This window comes from Astyanax mexicanus, chromosome 4, assembly GCF_023375975.1.
Source record: "Astyanax mexicanus isolate ESR-SI-001 chromosome 4, AstMex3_surface, whole genome shotgun sequence".
Lineage (NCBI taxonomy): Eukaryota > Metazoa > Chordata > Actinopteri > Characiformes > Acestrorhamphidae > Astyanax > Astyanax mexicanus.
In genome coordinates this window covers 14,881,036-14,904,342 of record NC_064411.1, presented here as the reverse complement: position 1 = coordinate 14,904,342, position 23,307 = coordinate 14,881,036, and the positions used below count along the sequence as shown (strand labels likewise).

Below are 23,307 nucleotides of genomic sequence, written 5' to 3'. Positions count from 1 at the left end.
AAATGTAAAATTTAGACCTTTTAATGCAAGTTTTTTTTACACCATAAACATTGAAAAAAATTAAATAATACTTAAGTACCAACAATAAAATGCTTTATTGAATAAGTACATCTCATGATAATTTCTCAAAGTAATTTCTTAACAACAACAGTCATCAACAACAACCATTTCATTTCCATTTCATAAACATTCCTCAACAACATTTTTTTTCCCTGTTGATGACCACAAAGGATTGCGAGCAGTGCCGATCATCTCCTACAAAAAGATAATCCTTTATTAGTCCTACAGTGCTGAAACAGCAGAGAACAAAAAATCTCAACACATGAAACCTGCATTGCACATTAAAATACACTGCTCAAAAAAATAAAGGGAACACTCAAATAACACATCCTAGATCTGAATGAATGAAATATTCTCATTGAATACTTTGTTCTGTACAAAGTTGAATGTGCTGACAACAAAATCACACAAAAATCATCAATGGAAATGAAATTTATTAACCAATGGAGGCCTGGATTTGGAGCCACACACAAAATTAAAGTGAAAAAACACACTACAGGCTGATCCAACTTTAATGTAATGTCCTTAAAACAAGTCAAAATGAGGCTCAGTATTGTGTGTGGCCTCCACGTGCCTGTATGACCTCCCTACAACGCCTGGGCATGCTCCTGATGAGGTGGCGGATGGTTTCCTGAGGGATCTCCTCCCAGACCTGGACTAAAGCATCCGCCAACTCCTGGACAGTCTGTGGTGCAACGTGACGTTGGTGGATGGAGCGAGACATGATGTCCCAGATGTGCTCAATCGGATTCAGGTCTGGGGAACGGGCGGGCCAGTCCATAGCTTCAATGCCTTCATCTTGCAGGAACTGCTGACACACTCCAGCCACATGAGGTCTAGCATTGTCCTGCATTAGGAGGAACCCAGGGCCAACCGCACCAGCATATGGTCTCACAAGGGGTCTGAGGATCTCATCTCGGTACCTAATGGCAGTCAGGCTACCTCTGGTGAGCACACAGAGGGCTGTGCGGCCCTCCAAAGAAATGCCACCCCACACCATTACTGACCCACTGCCAAACTGGTCATGCTGAAGGATGTTGCAGGCAGCAGACCGCTCTCCACGGCATCTCCAGACTCTGTCACGTCTGTCATGTGCTCAGTGTGAACCTGCTTTCATCTGTGAAGAGCACAAGGCGCCAGTGGCGAATTTGCCAATCCTGGTGTTCTCTGGCAAATGCCAAGCGTCCTGCACGGTGTTGGGCTGTGAGCACAACCCCCATCTGTGGACGTCGGGCCCTCATACCATCCTCATGGAGTCGGTTTCTAACCGTTTGTGCAGACACATGCACATTTGTGGCCTGCTGGAGGTCATTTTGCAGGGCTCTGGCAGTGCTCCTCCTGTTCCTTCTTGCACAAAGGCGGAGGTAGCGGTCCTGCTGCTCGGTTGTTGCCCTCCTACGGCCTCCTCCACGTCTCCTGGTGTACTGGCCTGTCTCCTGGTAGCGCCTCCAGCCTCTGGACACTACGCTGACAGACACAGCAAACCTTCTTGCCACAGCTCGCATTGATGTGCCATCCTGAAAGAGCTGCACTACCTGAGCCACTTGTGTGGGTTGTAGAGTCCGTCTCATGCTACCACGAGTGTGAAAGCACCACCAACATTCAAAACTGACCAAAACATCAGCCAGACAGCATAGGTTCTGAGAAGTGGTCTGTGGTCCCCACCTGCAGAACCACTCCTTTATTGAGTGTGTCTTGCTAATTGCCAATAATTTTCACCTGTTGTCTATTCCATTTGCACAACAGCAGGTGAAATTGATTGTCAATCAGTGTTGCTTCCTAAGTGGACAGTTTAATTTCACAGAAGTTTGATTTACTTGGAGTTATATTGTGTTATTTGAGTGTTCCCTTTATTTTTTTGAGCAGTGTACTATACAGTGGTATGTATGTTGGCATGTACCTAGAGCCAAAACAAATGGGTATGGTCTTGTGACTTGTGCCTCGGACAGGAACTCCCCATAATGGTCCCAACCTGTTGTAAAGATGAGAATTTAAACAGAATTAGTACTTTTATTGCTTTGAATTAGTACTAACATTCTTAAATAAAACATGCTGAGCATAAGCTGCTATCAATCCAGTGTTTGTATTACAATACATTTTACATCAGAAGAGAACGCTTTCATCTAAAACCTTATAGACAAGTCAGTTCACTATGTGACCATCTTTGCAACACGACTGGACGCTAATGTAATACAAGACTTGTGTAGAGCAATACTTTCACATAAGGCCATTTTGGTTCCTTTAATAAATTAAATGATTTATTTTTAATTAGTTTTAAAATTACTCAGATTATATTGTTAAAATGTGTGAATTAGTCTAAAATAATGCAACTGACAAAAAGGCAAAATGAAAATAAATATGTAAGGTGGCCAATACTTTTTCACAGCAATGTATATTAACTTTATTACTATATTAACCGGTTGCAGATCAATAAATGATTTTTTTTTTTTGTCTCTTTGTAGCTCGGACGGAAGCTCTTCTGTCCTCTTCACCTTGCGCATCTGAAAAGAAAAACATTTTATTAGGAATAATACAAGGTTAATATACTTTTTAATCCATGACTTTTTCATGGCTTCTCAGCAACTTTTCTTGACCATACAATCTTTAAAACATTAGTGCAGATGTGGACAATAAACTAAAAATCTATCAAAAAACTTATCTTCAGTTTAAATCTTTTGATGGAATCAGTTTTTAAATAACCTAATTTGGCAGATATCTGGCTGTCGAGAAACAAGTTCGTATTAACAGGAATATATGTACATGATGAAAAAATTGCTAAATTTGGCAAAGCTATTTTCACATGCACACACTATCTCCACCTACAGCCGTGTATCCCTGGTGTGTTTCTGAAAAGACAAAATATGACCAGCCGGCTTATGGGAATAGAGAGATTTTAACCACTCTAGCACTGACTGTACCCCTACACTTAGCACTCTTTTCTACCCCAAATACCCCATTAGTAGACTGTTGTCTAATTACCTCATTCAGTTTTCTGAGGTGTCACCTCAGTTTCAGTCTGGGACCAATCACAGGAACTAGCGCCACAATGGAAGCATCGTCCAGTAAAAGAAAACTCCTTTTTCATTTCTTCATCTGAGAAGAAGTGTGCATGCAATAAAAAAAAAGACAACAAATAAATGCTTTTGCAGAACTGAAGTTGAGATCACCAATTTCATTCTAAATGACAATGTACTCTGGTTAAAATAATGCCCCTGAGTTTGTACCAGAGCAGAAATTAACTCAAACATAATGAACAACATTAAGATTAAAGCAAAAATGAATAAGTTTGCTGTCATATAGTTTAAATATTTTAAACTTTTATTTAAATACATATTTTAATATTTCATATTCAATCACTGGGTAAATGACAAAAATAAAATTGGTGAAACTCCCCTTAGAATTTTACTGTGACATTTATACTGTACCTTTGGTACTCTTTGTTCTAAAAAAAAGAAAAATAAGCTCAGACTTTGGATCAGACCTTAACTAATACTTTGCCGCAGACTCATTCATTCATGAAATGACCATCATAAATACTTTCAAGTTATTTATATGAAGGTTAACTTACACTCAGACCTAGGAATCAGAGAGTCCAGTTTCCACTCATGTAATTTCTTCTTCACAAATGAATCCATGGAACAGGAAAAATCTAACAGAACTGAAGAAAAATAAATTGTATTAACAAAACCACATCAACTAACATTTTATTTTTTAAAGCGGAACCCAACAAGATGTATTTTCTTCCAGCTAGACTTAAAATATAATTCAAGAAAAATTAGAAAGCAACTAAGTACTAAAATCTATGTTCCTTCTTTTTAAGGTACTTTTCAGCATTTGTATATAGCTTTAAGGAGAAAGCCAGTGTAATATGGACTTTCTTTTACATTTTTACATCATTTACAATATCATAGTAGCTCCACACTTCATTGCTAGAATTCCAAGGGCTCTAAAGTTTAAAACAAGGCACTGAGAAAGATAGTGCACAGGTAGTTTATTAAAAACACTGCTTATACACACAGCATGAAAAAGTAGGATAGTGGAACAAATTGCTAAATTAATTAAATGCAAATGCATCATATATTATATATTAAATATTAGTTCAAATACTGTACATTTTAATGCAAGTCACTCAAGCAGAGTTTATCAACTTCAAAAACACAGTTTCAACTCATCTGCACGATGAAATGGCGCCTAATGAAGCTAGTTAGCTAGATATCCAGCTAATTAGCAGTAAGGACGATAAAATAGCTTCCTATGTTCAGTGTAAAAAGTAAAAACTAGCGTCAGTCAGCAAAATCTAGTTAGTTATCTAGCTGGCTAGCTAAATCTCTAGCGCAGCTAACATGCTAATTTGATATTAAGAGGCTAACCTTAGCTAAAATAACATAATTCCACAAAAGCATTTTTTTCCCTTTATCGCAACTCGAAACTAGTCCAGCCGAAGGTGCTTTGTCCAAAGGTTTACCCAGTTATCAAACTGGCTAGCAATTTAGCTAACAAGCTAATTTTTAGCTAATTTTACCTAATGCTCACAGTACGTTTTTCAGCCTCAATTTGTGAGGGAGAATGAATCTAAACACTTGGTGTCTAGCATTAAATCGAGATATTTATATAAAAACTCAAGATTAAGCACTTTACTTACATATTTATTTCAGCCATTTACTTCCCACAGGAGCCTCTTCCAGCGGGAGGGAAATGGTGCGGTCGGCGTCCAGGGCGGGGCGGGGCGTGCATGTTCTCTCTCAGGTCCGCACTGCAAACCCAGCAGCGCTGGGTTGTTTAAAATTACCCAACAAACGAAAAAATAACCCGTATTTTTGACCCAACCTCAGTAACGTAGCAGTTGGGTAGTTTAAATAACCCAGCATTTTTTAGGGTGTAGAAAAATTGTTCAATGGTTCAATAGATATTTAGCTTTTTATAAAGAGGCAGACACCCAGCTAGCAAAATATAGTCGGCCCAGCTCTGGCCCGATCCCAACTTGCCGGCAAAAAGTTGTAGGTCCGATTCCGGCAAGTGGACTCGGCCCGAGTCCGTTTTGAATGACTGCCCGGAGCTGGCCCGAGTGAACAGGGCCGATTCCGGCAGGTGATTTCGTGCCTACTCGTCCAGCGTCGGTCCGATTATGGGCCGCGTGTTTGAATGATGCTGGGCCAGTGCTGGCCCGAGTCCAACCTACCGGCAAAACGTCTTCAGTAATCGGTCCGACTCCCTCTCGCCGGCTCGGCTCAACTCCGTTTTGAATGACTGCCCGGATCTGGCCCGAGTGAATAGTGCCGATTGCGGCAGCCCAGTCTGCCTACTGCAGCGTGATTAATTATGAGACCTGTTACCCATTGCTCCTAATTAATGATTATTAATAATAAATTAAACCCAACGCTACTTATTAATGATTACTAATAATCCCACCCAACAACCACTGATCATTATTATTTATTAATAAAAAAACACACCCAACACTTCTTATTAATGATTACTAATAATCACACCCAACACCCATTGATCATTATTATTGATTACTAATAATACATCACACCCAACACTCCTTATTAATAATTACTAATAATCACACCCAACACCCATTCATCATTATTATATTTTATAATATTGATTGATACCCAACTCTTGATCCTTACTCTTTACTATTAATAAAATACACCCAATACAGTTGCACCATTTACTAATAATAAATCACACCCAACACCCATTACTCCTTATTAATAACTAGTAAAAAAAACACATCTAACACCTTATTTTCTATTACAAATACTGCAGGTAGATCTAAAAATGATCCCAAAATGAAGATGCTTTGTAAACACTGTTGACACATTAATTAATGTTCAGAAATAAATTATATGTTTATTATGTATGTATTAACTTGAAAAGCAGCACAGTCTGTGATCACTTTTATTGGACAAACGAAACAATTAATATTTCCAAAACACAATTCAGCTCACACTTTTCCAAAATTGATTTGAACTGCATCCTAGGTCAAAGAATGAGAAACTGTGTGAGCTATCTTGTGTGTTAATGAAGATGCAGCAATAATTTACTCTCTCTCAAATGATGTGTTGCTCGCAGCAGATTTTGCCCTTTCTTTCCGCCCACCATCTCTGTCTGGAGCAAGCTGTAACCACCTTGCTATATACTGCTCAACTTCTTTGTCAGTTGCATCTCTTGCATGTGGACACTTTCTAACAGCATCTAAAGAATGGAAGTAAATGAACAAAATTAGTTTGCTTGTAGGTTAAACAACTAATCCAAAGCTGTACCAGTGTCCAAGTCTACCTTAAAAGAGAATACTACATGAGAGCAAATACAGATGGTTCACCACAAGGTCCAAATCATTGATAAGAAGTCCAGATTAGACGTTGCCAAAAACATTAAGAAGCCAGCCCAGTTTTGGAACAGCCTTCTTTGGAAGAAAGAAGAAAATATGGAGAAGTCTTGGATAGAGCTGGGCGATTAATCGATTTTAGCGATTAATTCTAATTTACAGTTAAGTATGATGTGAATTTTATGAAAATCGATTTTCTCTGAGCCCCTCTCTCCCGTGCGCAGCCCCGCCCCTCTCCCTCCCTCCCTTACTTTGTAAAAAAAAAAAAGCCCCGCCCCACAACACTCACAGTGCAGTCTCTCACGCTCAGAGCAGACACACACCACTCCACCAACACACTGTAAATAAACTGCGCATGCCAAAAGCCACCGCTGACTGACCCCGCCCCGTATTTACAGAGCAGAAATATACATATAAGTGTCTTCAGTGTGACACGAAAAAAAAAAAAAAAAAACGAAAAAAAAACACCCCACATAGCCTGTCACTCACCTACTCCACAGTGTCTGCCTCTTTGTAAAAAGCTATTCAACAATTTATCTATAATAGGTTTGAAAATAAAGAAAACTTAAGCTAAAAAAATATACTAAATTAAATTAAAAAAAAAACCCTGAAAAAAAAAAAACATAGAATAACAGTTCCAGCTAAGTGCTGCTCTTATAATAACATTTAACAACATGGCAAAAAACTGATTTATGTAATTTACGTAAAAATAAAGTTATTTTGAGACGTGATTGTCTACTTAAAACAACAGAAGTTGTTTATTTGTTGGAGTTCATTCGTATCATTTCTAACATATTTAGGGTGTTTTTAACTCACTTTTTTCTCTCTCACAATGTTAATCCTTTACAGCTTCAAAAACATGTATTATGCAAATTAGGCAATGACGTCATTTAGTGACTTCTAGCGACTTTTTTTTTAGTAGGGGGAAAAAAATCTATTTAAATCGAAAATCAGATTCTTTTTTTTTTAAATCAAAGATTTATTTTTGGGCCATATCGCCCAGCTCTAGTCTTGGAAGAGCTTGACACAAAGCACATCACATCCTCCGTAAAACAGTGATCGCATGGGCATGCAATGGCTTCCATTTGCACTGGGTCACTAGTGTATGGATGTGACTGAAGACAGAAGCAAAAGGATGAATTCTGAAGTGTACAGGGATTTACTTACTGCTCAGATTCAACCAAATGCAGCAAGGTTAATTAGAAGGCACTTCACACCCCCCCCCCCCCCCCCCCCCCCCCCCCCCCCCCAGAAAAAAAGTAAATAAAATAAAAATATGGCAAAAGCTAGCCAGGAGTCCATCACCATGACCTGATCAAGCATGCACCCACAAACCAGGAGCAACTGAAGACAAATGAAGTTATGTCTGTGGGTTCATGCCTATTCATAAATTAACATTAGATTTAATTTGTTCAATTTCTTTTGAGCACCTGAAATGAGGAGGCTTTGCAGAAAAATGGTTGCCATTTCGAAATGTTTCATAGGAGACATTGGTTCATATTTTTTTTCTCTTATGCAATTAAAAACAAACAAAACAACATTCAAACCCTAAAATAAAATAGAAGATTAAAAAACAAGAAATTATGAACTATAAAACACATTACTTACTAAGAACAACTCCTTTGATGGAAAGACTTTTAAAGGCCAGTTTCCGGTTAGCTCCACTCCAGTTGATCTCCTTTGCCAAGGAGTTTGTTAAAAGTGTAGACATGGCCCTCCATACAGCCTCTTTTGTATTGACTCCACCAGTAAACCCGAGATATGTTGTCTGGAAAGGCAAAAGAATGAGAAAAAGTGAAAATGAAAAGCTGCATGTGCAGATGTATCATTCTTGAACAGGACAAATCTACACACCAACTTGTTCTTCTGTTCTGGTCTAACCCTGATTTGCTCATCTAAGTCTTTCAGTTCTTGAATGGATGCCAGAGGAAGACCAAGGTCTGTCACATCAGGAATGTTTGTGGGCCCACCACTTCCAAGCTTAAGCACATGAGCAAGGAGGAATTTCTGCTGCTCCTTTAAAGTTTCCAAAGAAACAAGGATTTCTCGTAATATAGCTGCAGGGACAAAGACAAGCAAAGTCAAAAGCAGGACATTTATTGAGAGACAGCCTTTCTTAGATATACAGTCACTATTGTTTAGGTAAACTGAGTTAAATTTATTTCTTTAAGTTACAAAGCAGTTTACAAATGATTTCATTTATTAAGCAAAAAAATCTATCTGGAAATAAATCTGGAAAAATAAATCAATGGCGAGTCCTTAAAAAAAAAAAAAAAATGCTGAACCTTTTTCAGAGAACATGGAGCACACTGTACCAGTTTTCTTCCCACAGGCAGTTCCAGACTAACATGTGTCATCTTCTGAGACTGTAGTGCTAATTAAAATGAGCAGTAGCAATGTGAAGTGCCACTACTGAACTAAACACAAATATTTAGAGCAGACACACACACACTTAAACCTGAAAGGAGGAATCACCAACCAGCTCATTCACATGTATGAGAATGGCCTGACAACATTTGAGACCAGATTTTAAAAAATGACAAATAGTTTCTTTAATAAGATCCACGCTTTTCCAAAAGCAATTTGATTCATTTTTTGTGTAGACCTTGTTTTTACTTGAAGAGGGGGAAGAAAATGACTAAAATATTACAAAAATGTTAACCATTTTAGTCAAAAGACTAAGGCTGAAACTAAATCAGTCACCTGTGGAAATTAACAATATGCCATACACACATATGCCATACAATTATTATAGTTGCACCACACTGTTCACCATTATATCCAAATCACAAACCAGCTATGCATTAAAACACATCAACATGAACCACATTCCAGTTAGACATTGCTGCACACCATGAATATGAGAGCTAGGTTGCAGATCTGCTCGGCCGCAGTACTGGTGGACAGATTTAAGTTTTTTTCAAAACACTGCGTTTCTGATGCAAGATATGCATCTTTCAGTAAATGGCTGCCCTGTGTCACAGTGAGCTTACCACAAACCTCATTTATCTAGACTTTACTTGCTCTGTGTGGCAATAAGGACCGCACAGATGAGCAACCAGACACTCCCGTACAGAGCACACTGAGCTTCTTGAGATTTGACAAAATTGTTGTTTTTTTTTGTTACCATGAACTGTGAGCGCTAGCTCATGTGTGTTGAACAGGTAGAAGTGGTGGAATGTTGAGCTGAAAGAGACCAATTGTGCTGAGCTCACTTTTTGAAGATTGAGATTTTTGTTGTTACTTACTTTTTTATTTCGTTACATTATTATTTTATACAAAATAAGGGACTTGGTAGGTTATAGTTTTGAGAAACAGAAACATTTATAGATTATTCTGTTTCTACTGAATGTATTTTATTGCAGTTATTTATTGTTGAAATTAATTTAAAAAAATTTAGGCAACTACCCGATACCAACAAACAAACTTACCAGAAGTATCAGAATCTACCATGCCAAAGTTACTCGCAGGTCTGGTTTGCTGTCCAATATTCTCCCTAGAGTCAGTGGATCTGAAGATTTTGGGTGGTGGTTGTGGCACAGATGGTGCTGCTGGAATAGGTGCACTGCTTTCACTAGCCCCAACTTCTACATTTCTTCTTTTTCTAAAAATAGGTGATTCCAACTCATCCTCACTGCCACTAGAGATAAACATTTTTGAACCACTGAAAAAGAAACAGAAGCAAACAGAGTTTATGTTTAGAACAGAAATCTCACTCTTCCTCACTTCAATTTCTAAATATCTTACCGATTCTTTCGTTTAAAGTAGGCTGGGCGGTCATCATTTTCATCAGACTGCAAATCTGAGGTCACTGCTGCCCGTGGCAACTTTGCACGTGCATCTTGATATGTTACTGTTAAAAGAGCAAATGTTTTAATTAACAGTTTGTATGAATCCCAAACAGTACACAACCTAATGCAGATAATACATCTAAATTGATCTTTTAGTCTCATGATTAATATTTATAGGTCAGGCCCTTAACAAAAGATTCTAGCTTCCTCCAGCACCAACTCACAACAATGTGATATTTTGCCATTTTTACTTTAAACAAGAAAAGTAAAGTTTGTATGACATATCGTTACCAAAAGTTACTTAAATTGCTGGTTTTAGCTTAAAAACTGGCATTTGAAAATGTTTATAGAAAAGTGTGTAGAATATAAATAAGAGAAATAGAACAAGAGTACATTTTCCAAGCCAACTTAAGACATTTAAATTTATATATACCCTCTGTGCAAAGCACCCTAATCTCAAAACTCTTCCAGCTGTCACCAGGAATCTCTTGCCGACAAATGGCTTGCCTGATCCTGCCTACTGATTTGTATGATGGCCAAAGACAGGAATTATTTTTCACCCAAGAGTCTGGTACAACCTCAACTTCAGATGATTCCCTAAACTCAACAATATGAAACATTCTGTAAAAACATGGGGGAGGGGGGCACAACAATATGTAATTAGCTTAATTTAATTATATAAGTGAGTACAAAAGCAGTTAACACCATATTTTTATGTAACAGTGGTTATGTGAATAATGCAAGTCTCCCAAGGTGGTGGTTGCCAACAAAGTTACACTCGTGACATTGCTTGCAAATCTAGCAAGGTTATATTGTACACAAACACCAACCCTTATGCACACACTTAATTTCCACATGGGACTGATTCTTCTTACAAATGACTGCCCAGAACCCTGGCAGTCCCACACTATACATATAGTGTTTCATACCTCCTGAAAACCAGGTCTGTGCTAAAAGAAAATTACGTAAATGACTGAGGGAGTCTGGGCTCAGAGAGGGGACATCTACAGTTAGCCCACTTCAACCTCAAAGTTCACACTTAAGAACTGGTTAGCAACAAGCATCATGACTGTAAAAGCCCTCATTCTAAGAGACAGAAGATCGGTCTACTGTGACTATGTGTGTGTCGGTGACCTGCCCACAGACACTGCAAATAAGTGACTTGCCTACAAGATCTTTGGCATGGCTGAGATGCTCATTTCAGCACTGTCCTGGCCATCATGAGGTATAAAACTTACCTGTTTACTACTGGAATTTAGTGGTGTAACGGATCACAAATCTTACATATCAGAACAGCTACAAATTGCAAGTCACAGATTGTTTTTCAGATCAGAATAAAATATAAAGTATGAAATTTAAAAATATCTAAATCGGTAGTTAGAGTGATATTTGTTTTGGGATTCTCATAATATACTTATGCTCTTGGAGAGTTGATGCATACTGTAGTGACAGCAGGAGCTTGCAGCTTAATTTAAAAAAATATATATATATTGGTGTACAATATTTCCTGTCTCATTACACATATACAGGTGCTGGTCAACGAATTAGAATAACTTGAAATAGTGCAATCATGAAATTCTTTGAATGCATTTTTTGTGCAGAAAGCAAATCAGGTGTTCACCGCACCTGTCCTACTCGTTAGACTAATCACAGAACTCGTTACCTGGAAAGAAAATTGCTCAGCTGAGCTTTCCAAAAGGCCCATTTAGGCCATTTAACTGTGACACTGTTGTTTTATTGAATTAGAATAATGGAGAAACCGTTTCATTGAATTAGAATAAATGCTTGAATTTTTGTTTTCTGTGAAGAGTGTTCACTGTGCAGTATAAAGTCAGGGTTGAGTAGAATTTCTAAGTTGTAAAATCAATCATGGGTAAGCAGCGCGACCTCTCAACCGGAATAGTGGCTCAAATTCAAGCCCTTCGCCCTTCGACAACTAAAATTGCTGAGCAGCTCGGCATCAGCCAGTCTTCCGTCTGCAAAGCTCTCAAGAAAAACTGCAGCAAGCGCACCAACTGTTCCGGCGTCCGAAAAACTTCTGCTCGCGACAACAAGCAGCTGAGAAAGATCGCAGGCAGCAACCGGTTCAAGTCCACTTCCGAGCTCACCGACTTGTGGAACAAGCAGACCGGCGCTGACGTCTCCAGATCAACCACTTACCGTCGTCTGCGCGAACTCGGCTTCAAATCTCGCGTTCCAGCAGTAAAACCGATGCTGAACAAGAAACAAATGGAGAAACGGCTGAAGTGGGCCAAAGAACACGGCGAGTGGACTGCTGAAGACTGGCAGAAAGTGGTCTTCAGTGACGAATCACGCTTCTGCATCTCCTTCGGTGACCAAGGTCCTTGTGTCTGGCGTCGTGGTGGCGAAACCTACAACCACGAGTGCGTGAAAAGATCCGTCAAGTTTCCCCAGAGCGTTATGGTCTGGGGATGCATGTCCACTCGAGGTGTAGGGAAACTCTGCTTCCTCAAGAAGACTGTCAATGCTGCCGTATATCAAGATGTTCTGGAAACGTTCCTGATTCCGACTGTTGAGGAACAGTTCGGCGAAGAAGACTTCATATTTCAACAGGATCTTGCACCGGCTCATGCGGCAAAGTCGACCAAAGATTGGTTCACTAAAAAACAGCTTGAAGTTTTGGCATGGCCGGCCAACTCGCCTGACCTCAATGTCATTGAAAACCTTTGGGCCATCGTCAAGCGGAAAATTCGCGACAGAAAGCCTACTACGCTGGACCAACTGAAGCAGAACATCGCCACTGCCTGGGAAGCTGTGAGTGCGGAAACTTGCGACAAGCTGGTCAAATCGATGCCGCGGAGACTTCAGGCAGTCATACAAGCCAAGGGGGCAGCCACAAAATACTGAGAAAGTGATGATTGTAATTATAATAAAAATTATTCTAATTCAATGAAACGGTTTCTCCATTATTCTAATTCAATAAAACAACAGTGTCACAGTTAAATGGCCTAAATGGGCCTTTTGGAAAGCTCAGCTGAGCAAATATTTTTCCAGGTAACGAGTTCTGTGATTAGTCTAACGAGTAGGACAGGTGCGGTGAACACCTGATTTGCTTTCTGCACAAAAAATGCATTCAAAGAATTTCATGATTGCACTATTTCAAATTATTCTAATTCGTTGACCAGCACCTGTACATATGTATACACATATCTCTCTCTCACACACACACACACACACACACACACACACACGATTCAAGCAAGTTTGACACATATATATATATATATTTTTTTTTTTATCTTGTTCACAATCTGTGCTTTCTCTTTTTAAAATCATAATGATAACCAAAAACACTCAAATAACCCTGAGCAGAAGTTTCTACCCTGGTGATTAGTGACTGATAACATGCATAGAACTTGACAAAAATGGGTTTGAATGGCTACAAAAAGCTAACATCCTCATTTGTGTCCTATTTGCTTGTAACCAATGTGTGTGCATTAAAGCTAAGATTTTTTGGGATCCAGACAGGCTCTTTGACATTTCTGGATTGTGAGACATTTCTGGATTGTGAGACATTTCTGGATTGTGAGTCATAAGGAAAGCAAAATAATTTAATGAATATATGGGAAAAGATAGTTAAACTGTATAAAACAGGAAAGGGATACAAAAAGATATCCAAGGAATTGATAATGCCAGTCAGCAGTGCTCAAACTGTGATTAACAGATTGAAAATCAAGGTCTCTGAAAAACCAAAACCAAACACTTTGGCCACAACTGCCAGGAAAATGGTTCGGGATGCAAAGAAAAACCTAAAAATAACAACAATTGAAATACAGGACTCTCTGAAAACTAGCGGTGTGGCTGATGCACAATAAGGAGGCACTTGAAGAAAAACGGGCTGCATGGTCAAGTGACCAGAAAAAAGCTATATACTGTGCCAATGCCACAGAGTATTTCACATACAGTATGCCAAACAGCACAGAGACAAGCCTCAAAACGTGGAGTTATGTCCATAACTAAATTTTGGGAGATGATCCACGCCCTAATTCCTCCCATTTCCTTCCCTATTTAAACCATCACTTCCCCTCTACCTGCTCGTTGAAGAACCTCGCACCCACCTCCTCCCCATCTTCCTCCTTCTTTAATTGTATTCCTCATTTCTCATGTTTCTCTTCGTACGAGGGGGGGGGGGGGGCTTCAGTTTCACGCTTTACAGTGAAGCTGCCCCGAACTCCACCCCAAATACTCTGAGTTCGCTCCCCCCCTTTTCTTCTTCTCTGCCCAGTCAAGGGCGTGGGTCAATAATGAATAATTCTTGATTAAAGTAATTTGGAGTGATTAGACCAAAATCTAGCATTACATGTGGAGTGGTGTCAACTAGGTATATGATGATCGCTAATGTTTTAGGGTGTGTGAGCTACAAAGGCACAGGAAATTTGGTCAAATTTGAAGAGGAAGATGAATGCAGCATGTTATCAGCAAATACTGGAGGTAAATGAGCAGAAGAATGGGCAGCTTTACCATCTGAGAAAATAAAGACCCTCATCCACAGCTACCACAAAAAAGCTGTCATGGATGTCATGGATGGGGCAATACATGGTATTAAGAACTGGGGTATGTGAAATTTTGATCAAGGTTATTTGGATGTTTTTGGTTATGATTTAAAAAGAGAAAACAGTGAGTCTACACCACAAGCGTAACTTTATCATGAGTTTAAAAAAGTTTGTGTGTTATAATTCATATTCTCTAAAAAAAAAAAAAAAAAAGGCAAGGAAAGCAAAAATCCTACTGGGGTATGTAAAGCCTTTACAAAAATGAACTTCATTTATTTGTTTATCTATCTACCAACCTATCAAACTGATCTGTGGTTCACCTGTGTTGCATCCCGTGATTATCTGTGGACCGTTACACCCCTAAAACCTTAAAATTAGAAGATGTGGGAGACATGGTAATATTTTATCAAAATTAAGTTTTAATACTTACATTCTGAAAGTATAATACAAAGGAGCATATAAATATTTTATTTCAATGGCAGAAGATTCTGTATATAAACCACTACACTAAGTTAAGGTTAAGGGCAAGGTTGGGCAGTATAACAGTAATTATGTATTAAAACATTTTAAAAGTATCTTAAATATGAAGGTCTTGGCATGCCAATTTTCTGCTCTGTGTCTTGCTAATAAAGGCCAAAGTAGCTTATTTATTTATGTGCCTTTAAGATGGCCACAGAATGGGGGCACTCTGATAAATTATGCTTCTCTCTGACAACAGTTGGGGATAAACACAGGGCCAAAGTAGTTGTAAGATTGTGTGCTCTTCAAATCAAAGACAAAGCCACTTATTAGGCAGTATAACAGTAAGACCATATACCGCTGTATTGAAATATCTTTAACAGGTTTTAAGCTTTTTCTTATAAAAATGTGCCATTTAACTGAAACACAATCTTTGTTGTGATGTTAGATGTTAGCTAGTGAAATCTAATATCTGTTCATCCAGTTGCTGAATCACACTCATCTAAACGTTTATTAGTGGAGTTTCTTTGTGTTTCTTATTAATAATAATTATTAATAGTGGTGTTTTAGTGTGTTCTGCGGTGAACAGAATGATAAATGCTAACTAGCTATCATACTAGCTAGCTGACTGACTGAAGTCCTCTGATTAGCAGGGCTAAACATTTAATCATAAATTACTGGAACGTGTATACTTCACTTACTGTGTAAACAAACAGAACTCTGTATTTGATATTTTTTCTGTCTAAAAATAACCCAGAATGTGACTGTATTACAGCCACATAATCACAGACTTGTGTGGCTTATGCAAATCCCTGCTTCTGGTAACAAAAAATTAGAAACTGGCAAACCCTAACAGGAGTAATGGAATAGTGTTTAAGAATTTGTCAGTACCAATGCATTTTGTCTGCATGCCAAACAAACTAAGTCAATCATTAAATTGTCTAATTATCATGATTACCATGTCACCCACTCCTACTATTAGTGAATGTCCGTTATATGCAAGAACATATTTAAAAGATCAAACAAAAGCACAACAAAATGTATGATAAACACTGCTTTTACATTAGTTTACAGCACTCACCCTTCTACTTTCCAAACCGCATCAACCAGACCAAAAACACTGCTCCTGCTCCATGTGTGGAAGTGGGAGTTTTATAACACCCCCATGATCCCTCAAAGGCACGATCAATAAAATAATTAAGACTTGGTGTACTAATTACAACTCTCCAGTAAATAAGTGACGCAAATAAATACATGCCACAAGTCTGTTGCTCAAGATTTGAAAAGTAGCAGTTTGTTCTTTAAGGATTTGACAGGCACAAAAACATAAGATTGCAGCAATAGGAGACTATTACTAGCAGCAACAGAAACAAAACTGGCCAAACAAAATAATTAACTAATTTAAAGAATTCCAAAACTTAGTAAGCCGATATCTAGTTTAGTTTGAGCAGCTCCAACTCTAGTCCTTTCTAGCCTTCAGAGGCTTACCAGGCTCGAGGCGACTTTAAACACCTCTCATAACACTTAGCCCCTAAAGGCAAGATGCTTGAGTGTGTACCCGCTACAGAGTAATTACTCCACCTGGGATTACCTCCAAAAAAAAAAAGAAAAAAAAAAAGAAAAATAAACCAAAATAACAACCAAGTGTTCTGATGGAAAAGTCGGCAACCAACTCAGCAGGAACACACTAACTTAGCATTACTGTAAATGTAATAAAGGAATGCCAACAAACTTGTCTTTAAAGGGCAAAAGCACATATTTTCTAACATTTACATCAAACTTAAGGACTTTCAGGTCACTTGATAGATTAGACAGAAGATATGTGCCATAAACCTGAGAGTCAATGGGATACTCATAAAATGCACCAACACATCTAAACTCTTTATAGACCAAGTAACAGTCACTACTAACCTTTACTACATTTTGGACAAGCCCAATGGTCTCATCACATTTAAAGCAGTTATCCCCTTCTGTGACTTTCAGACAGAAATCACAAGATATGATCTCTTTATACTCAAGGACAGCTTCTGAAGTAAAGAGGGGAACAGGTCCATTGTGGTGCTGTTTTCTTGGGTACCAACCAGAGAGCAGTTCAACTGTACCTAATGAAGTCCTATGGGTCATTTCTGCTACACGGCGAATAATCTGCGCCACAGGGAACTGTGGCCTTCTAATCATTTTTTTAATCTGTCCAAGGCAATTTTCAAAAGGAAATCCAGAAATGACATCAAGATGACCATGCCTTTTCACATCATCACACAGATGGACCAAACCATGCACGTTGTACACTAACTGTTCCTTTCCATAAAGTTGTCCAAAGTGTTCCACAAATGAAATGAGAAGAGTTTTTGCAAAGTCACACAGTGGAGCACTGACAGAAGGACTGGCTAACACAGATATAGCAACTGTGCTCAAAACATCAAAAAGGACTACAACACCTGTGTAGAGCAAGAACTGTCTCAGTTCTGTGGCCTTCCACCTGTTTCTTTCTGCCACACTTCGAGGCTTGCGAGCAAATTCACAGGGGGTGTGGTTCTGTAGAGCAACAAGATTTTCAGACAGTGTCTTGACTTTCTGTGCTGGTAGGCGAATTCTGAGCGGGCCACAAATCCAAAGATCTAGTAAGCGGCGCATTACACCTAGACAAACTAAATGCATGTAATCATGCGGGAAACCTGAGACCATTTCTAAGCCAGTTTCAACCAATGGAGAAGTGGTCAGGTGATGGTCTTCATCATGCATTTCTGAGAAGGATTCATCTGTTCTAAGAACAGAACTGGTTTCAGGGAACGTCATGCGGTTCTGAATGTAAATGCCACTCTGTATGCACTTATCACAACCGCTATAGCCACTGTGACTTTTGATTCCTTTAATGTAAGCTCGTGCTGGGGCATCACAAATTACTGTGTCTATTTGGAGGAAAAATTGCTTCCCATTAAAAATAAAACCAGATTTCAAAGATTTGGCTTCAGTGACAAGGTCTTTCAGATAGTCTGAGAGAGAGGTTGGTTTGGAGGTACCTGCAAAAATGCCAATAATGAAAGGTTTTTTGTGCAGTTCTTGTATTTTTCCAAGGATTGGCCAAAGCTGCATGTTTGTGCTTTTGTGAAGTGGAAGCCCATCAAAATTTAATTGCAACTTTAACACATGTTTACTTGGAATTTTCTGCCAAGCCCCTTGTAGAATTCCAAATATTGAGTTAAGAATGCCAAAGTAAAAGTAAGTACCCCCTCCAATGTTTTCTACTTTGTAGTCATTGGGTGTTTTAAGTAGTGTTCTGGCATCTTTTGGCAAAGTTGGGTGAAAAGGTCTCAACACAGACAACAGTGCAGTAAGTGCTGCCGAAGTCACACCAAATTCTAGCGCCCAATTCACTAAAGAGCTCTGAAGTACCTGTTCAGGATTCTCCTCTAAAGTCTCCTCTACCTCTAAATCTGAACCATTACAATCCAATTCTGCCACTGCATCATAGTAAGGCAAGTAAACGTCATTGTCTTCCATTTCCTCAAACACCTGACTGACAAATGGTGAGTCAGACTGTTCAGGAATAGGACAGTCAGGCTCCAGATTGAAGGACTGCAGAAGTTTATCTGCACGTGCCACAGATTTTCGTCTGAGATTGGAGTTGGAAATGTAGTGTTCATAGTTCTCCATCCTGAACTGACCACACTAACAATCTTAACAACCTGGCACCTGCACTAATTATGAGTTAATGTGTATTAAATGTATACAGACCTATGTGGGGTGTTTGTGGTGGTGCCTAAAAAAAATAGAAGTAGAAAATTAGTACCTGGGAATGTCTTCACCTACACAAAAACAAGAAACTACAAAGATGTGTTGTGTGTGCAAGCCAGAGTTGCAAAATGTACTGAACATTAGCATTCGATAATTTCAATTCTGTATATAACATAATTACTTCAACTGATTCTAATTAGCACACACAAAATGTTTCACTTATTCAGAATACATATACAGTTGCTTTATGCTGCCACCGGCAACTGAGTCAGTGTTCTAAAAAAGTGGAAAAAAAAAAAAAAAAAGTGAATCAATTTGCACATGCCAATTTGACTCGGGCAAGACTTGCCCTCTCTCAGTAAGAAGAATAGAATGTGCACCTGTAACCTTTACACTAAAATACATGTGTGATTAAACTAACATTATATTTCTGATCATTTCGGATCAGTGATCCATTTTCCAATCCTTTCAAAATTACAAGATCGTATTGGGGACACCCCTAACCCTGACCTTGCAAGAAGTAGTCAAAAGGTTAGTGGAGTTAAAAGATACACTTGGAAGCTTTACTAGTGATTGCTAATCCAATTGTAAGATTTGGGGATAAGCCAATTAGCAAACTTGTCATGTGAACTCGAGAAGATATTTTTTTCACATTTTCATCACACATTGGATATCAGGCACATAACCTGCTTAATCAAATATTGATTAAATACTGAATGTGGGTAATTTAAAATGGTAAAATGTTGGTTATTAAAACAGCAACAACTGTTCTCCATCTAGCTTATGCAGAACTTAATTTCTGCCACCTTAAACTGCGCATGGACAACGCAAGCAATAAAATTGCTCTCCCTCCCGTGCAGGGGATGAGTTGCTGGCAATGTGCATGCCAGCTAATAGGTAGGCGGGACCAGTGACTGTTCTTGTGCTGATCTGTGTTGTTTAGCAAACCAGTATAAACAATATATTGGGATTTATTGGGTTCATAACACATCCCTACCACAGCCTTTATATATATATATTTTTTTTTTAATCGTAGCAATTACTGAGCAACAGATTGTTTTAGCTTTTTTAAAGGGAAATTGTAGTGTAAAAATACAGATTACTGACAGACACTGACCAATAAAAGTAAACAATATATTGGACTTTATTTATCCACTAAAAGGTTCATAACCCTGCAAAAGCCTCAAATTATGTGGTGTGTAACCTTATTTCAATTAAAAGAATGTATATGGTGATTTAAATGTGCGACAAGCTTTAGAAAACGCCACACTTCTGCCATTCATTTCCCAGCTTAGCCTGTAGATGTGGTTTAAAAGTGGAGTTTTAGTCACTCTACAAGTTTGTCCAAGGTGCTGCCTTTTTATGATCAAGCATAAATTATAACACTATGAATGCAACATTGAAGTTACTTCCATACCTGAGAAATGTTGCTGTTAAATCGATGAGCAGGAGCAGGCTAGGCAGAACAGATTACCTTAGTTGACGTCTTAGCCTAAAAATATGAGAGTGCGAGAGAGAGTACATACAGTTGCTTGAAAAATTAATAATTCCCCTTGAACTTTTACATTTTTACTAGATAACCAATACGCACACATGCACGCATACATACACACACACACACAAGAAAAGCAATGACGTGGATAATAGCTTGACAGCTTATTTGAACGATTAAAAAATATTTTAAAAAAGCTGTGTGAGCATGGGTAAGTTCACAATACTTTGCTATATTAAATAAGTCATTTTTGACTTAATGAGACTGTAAAATGATACGTCTGCACAACTGATTTGTACTAGAGCAATCAAACTTACACAATTGTAGTACACTACTGCTCAATAAACAATTGTATAACAATCTTGACTTTTTGTTTACATGTTTATACACTGTTTTATTCATATGCATTTACTTGCATTTTGTGTGAATCTTTAAAATCAGACTTTATGTTTTTCCTGTCAGGGGCAGATTATCACTTTATAATTTTGATAACATTTTGATATAACAACATACAGATTTTATAGTATAGGAACTTTATGAATTTATGACAATATGAAAAAAAGTAGTACCCCCGAGGATTAATATATACATATACTATATACATACACACACACACACACACACATATATACATACATAAATACATACACAAGGTTAATAATATTAAGAGTCATTTTAACCAATCCTTTGTGCTGAATGTGCACAACGTAAGCTAGCCTTCAGCTGTTTTCTGACTAGGTTCAGCTTACTTATCCAGAAGTAACTTTATTAAAAAAGCACCGCTCTCAAAATTAATACTTCACAATATTAATTTAATTTTGAGACATTTTTCATATGTATGCTGCTGGAATTAGCAATACAACAAAGTAGTTAGTAGTTAAAATCATAAGTCACAAAATCACAAGTAGCGCAAAATAGAGGTTTCCAGAAGCTGCAGCGCGCGCGTCTCGACTAAGCTAAGCTAACTTAGCTAATTAACCAACTTAGCTAACTTAGTTAGTTTTCGGCAGTTGTCTGAAGAGGCTAATTTCTAAAGCATATAAACACTACAAAACACTTTTTATGACACAAACAACCCAATTTCAATACGTTTTAATGTTAACGCACAAAAGTTCTTCTTGAGAGCGGTAAAACATATCATACAAACTGACAAAAACTCACAAACAGAAGTGGCAGCGCGCGCTTCCCGGCAAAACTAGCTAACCTAGGTAGTTTTCAATCGTTTTTTAAAAAAAAAAAAAAACACAATTGACACTAACAACTCCAATTTCAGTAATATTGACAGTTTACGCAAGTTATCTTTGCTTCAGAGCTTTAAAACACATTGCTTAAACCTTACCAACCGTGCCAAGAATTTGGGACGACGTCCAAGAGCTAGCCTCTGCCTGAAGCACAGGTCTCTGTAGACCAGAGCACTGGGCGTGTCGAAAGGTGGGCTCTGTCTTGACGTCAACAAATAGCCACCTGAGGTTTTACATCCAAATGCCAGCTTAAAAATAATAAAAACATAATAAAGATTTAATATTACACATTATTCGGACAAATATGTTGTAAAAACTGTTTATACACACACATACACACAACATTAATATAATATGTTTATTATTATTATTATTATTATTATTGTTGTTGTTGTTGTTGTTGTTATTGTTATTATTATTGTTATTATTATTGTTATACTTTTCAATGCATTTTTATTATGTAATATGATTATTACTATATTACTGTGTGTGTAAAATAAGTAAATAAAGAAAATACAAATAAAAACTACAATAATAATAAAATAATAATAAGCATAAACAAGAATAATAATGATTGTTGTTAATAATAACAACAACAATACTAATACTACTACTACTACTACTAATAATAATAATAATAATAATAATAATAATAATAATAATAATAATAACTAAAATAATAAATAAAATAATAAAATAACTGTCTTGAAAAAGCATGCTAATAACGTAAACAGCTTGACATTCATTACCTGTAGACATGAGAGCAGCTATCGGGCCAGATGCTGTGCGCCTCTCACGCGCCGACACTCCGGCAGCGGCGTTCAGCCGATGTCGGACCAGATGCGGGACGCCGCGCTGGCGCCGACACTCCGCCAGCGGCGTTCAGCCGATGTCGGGCCAGATGTGTGCGCCGCGCTCGCGCCGACACTCCGCCAGCAGCGTTCAGCCGATGTCGGGCCAGATGCGGGACGCCGCGCTCGCGCCGACACTCCGCCAGCGGCGTTCAGCCGATGTCGGGCCAGATGCGGGACACCGCGCTCGCGCCGACACTCCGCCAGCGGCGTTCAGCCGATGTCGGGCCAGATGCTGTGCGCCGCGCTCGCGCCGACACTCTGCCAGCGACGCTCAGACTATATCGGGCCGGATGCTGTGTGCCGCGCTGGCGCCGACACTCCGCCAGCGACGTTCAGCCGACGTCGGGACGGATGCTGTGCGCCGCGCTTGCGCCGACACTCCGCCAGTGACGTTCAGCCGACGTCGGGCCAGATGCTGTGCGCCGCGCTGCGCCGACACTCCGCCAGTGACGTTCAGCCGACGTCGGGCCAGATGCTGTGCGCCGCGCTCGTGCCGTCACTTCGCCAGCGGCGTTCAGCCGATGTCGGGCCAGATGCGGGACGCCGAGCCCGACAAACAGCCGACACTGCCGGAAGAGAGCCGGAATCGGCCCAGATGTCTTTGCTAGCTGGGATGTAACCCACTGTTATACTCCCTATACACCATAATATATAATTCTTAACCTATTTTAACACCCTTAAGCATGAGTCTACACCATTAATCAGATATACATCCACGTTTACAATAATATAGGAATTATAACACCATTAACCAAAATTATCTACTCATTCTGTCACACTAACAAAACAAAGAAATTAAGGGTGCCTGAGCAGCACTGTGAAAT

At 38.8% G+C, this 23,307-nt stretch overlaps 2 protein-coding genes and 1 pseudogene across 6 annotated transcripts in view; 1 reads left to right on the top strand and 2 right to left on the bottom strand.

Annotated features, from left to right (window-relative positions):
* Positions 1-23,307, top strand: part of LOC125801484 (zinc finger protein 239-like) — a 236,224-nt gene that overhangs the window by 2,125 nt on the left and 210,792 nt on the right. The gene's annotated exons all lie outside the window — the stretch shown is intronic.
* The window catches only part of LOC125801174 (zinc finger protein 271-like), a 166,422-nt pseudogene that overhangs the window by 12,913 nt on the left and 130,202 nt on the right, over positions 1-23,307 (bottom strand).
* LOC111194570 (uncharacterized) lies at positions 77-22,614 on the bottom strand. 5 transcript variants are annotated; one of them, XM_049477840.1, is made up of 15 exons: positions 22,379-22,614; positions 21,728-21,877; positions 20,314-20,388; positions 18,897-18,921; positions 10,622-10,809; positions 10,145-10,250; positions 9,829-10,061; positions 8,252-8,454; positions 8,006-8,165; positions 4,703-6,264; positions 3,629-3,718; positions 3,040-3,153; positions 2,469-2,561; positions 1,961-2,032; positions 77-255 (listed from the first exon to the last, which is right to left on the bottom strand). In XM_049477840.1, the coding sequence occupies exons 5-10, from the start codon at positions 10,806-10,808 to the stop codon at positions 6,110-6,112; spliced, it is 1,044 nt and encodes a 347-aa protein (XP_049333797.1). In that variant the 5' UTR covers position 10,809; positions 18,897-18,921; positions 20,314-20,388; positions 21,728-21,877; positions 22,379-22,614; the 3' UTR covers positions 77-255; positions 1,961-2,032; positions 2,469-2,561; positions 3,040-3,153; positions 3,629-3,718; positions 4,703-6,109. The 5 variants fall into 5 exon arrangements, with proteins under 5 accessions (XP_049333797.1, XP_049333795.1, XP_022534911.2 ...); XM_049477838.1 differs by having other exon boundaries at positions 2,478-2,561; XM_022679190.2 differs by having other exon boundaries at positions 1,961-2,561.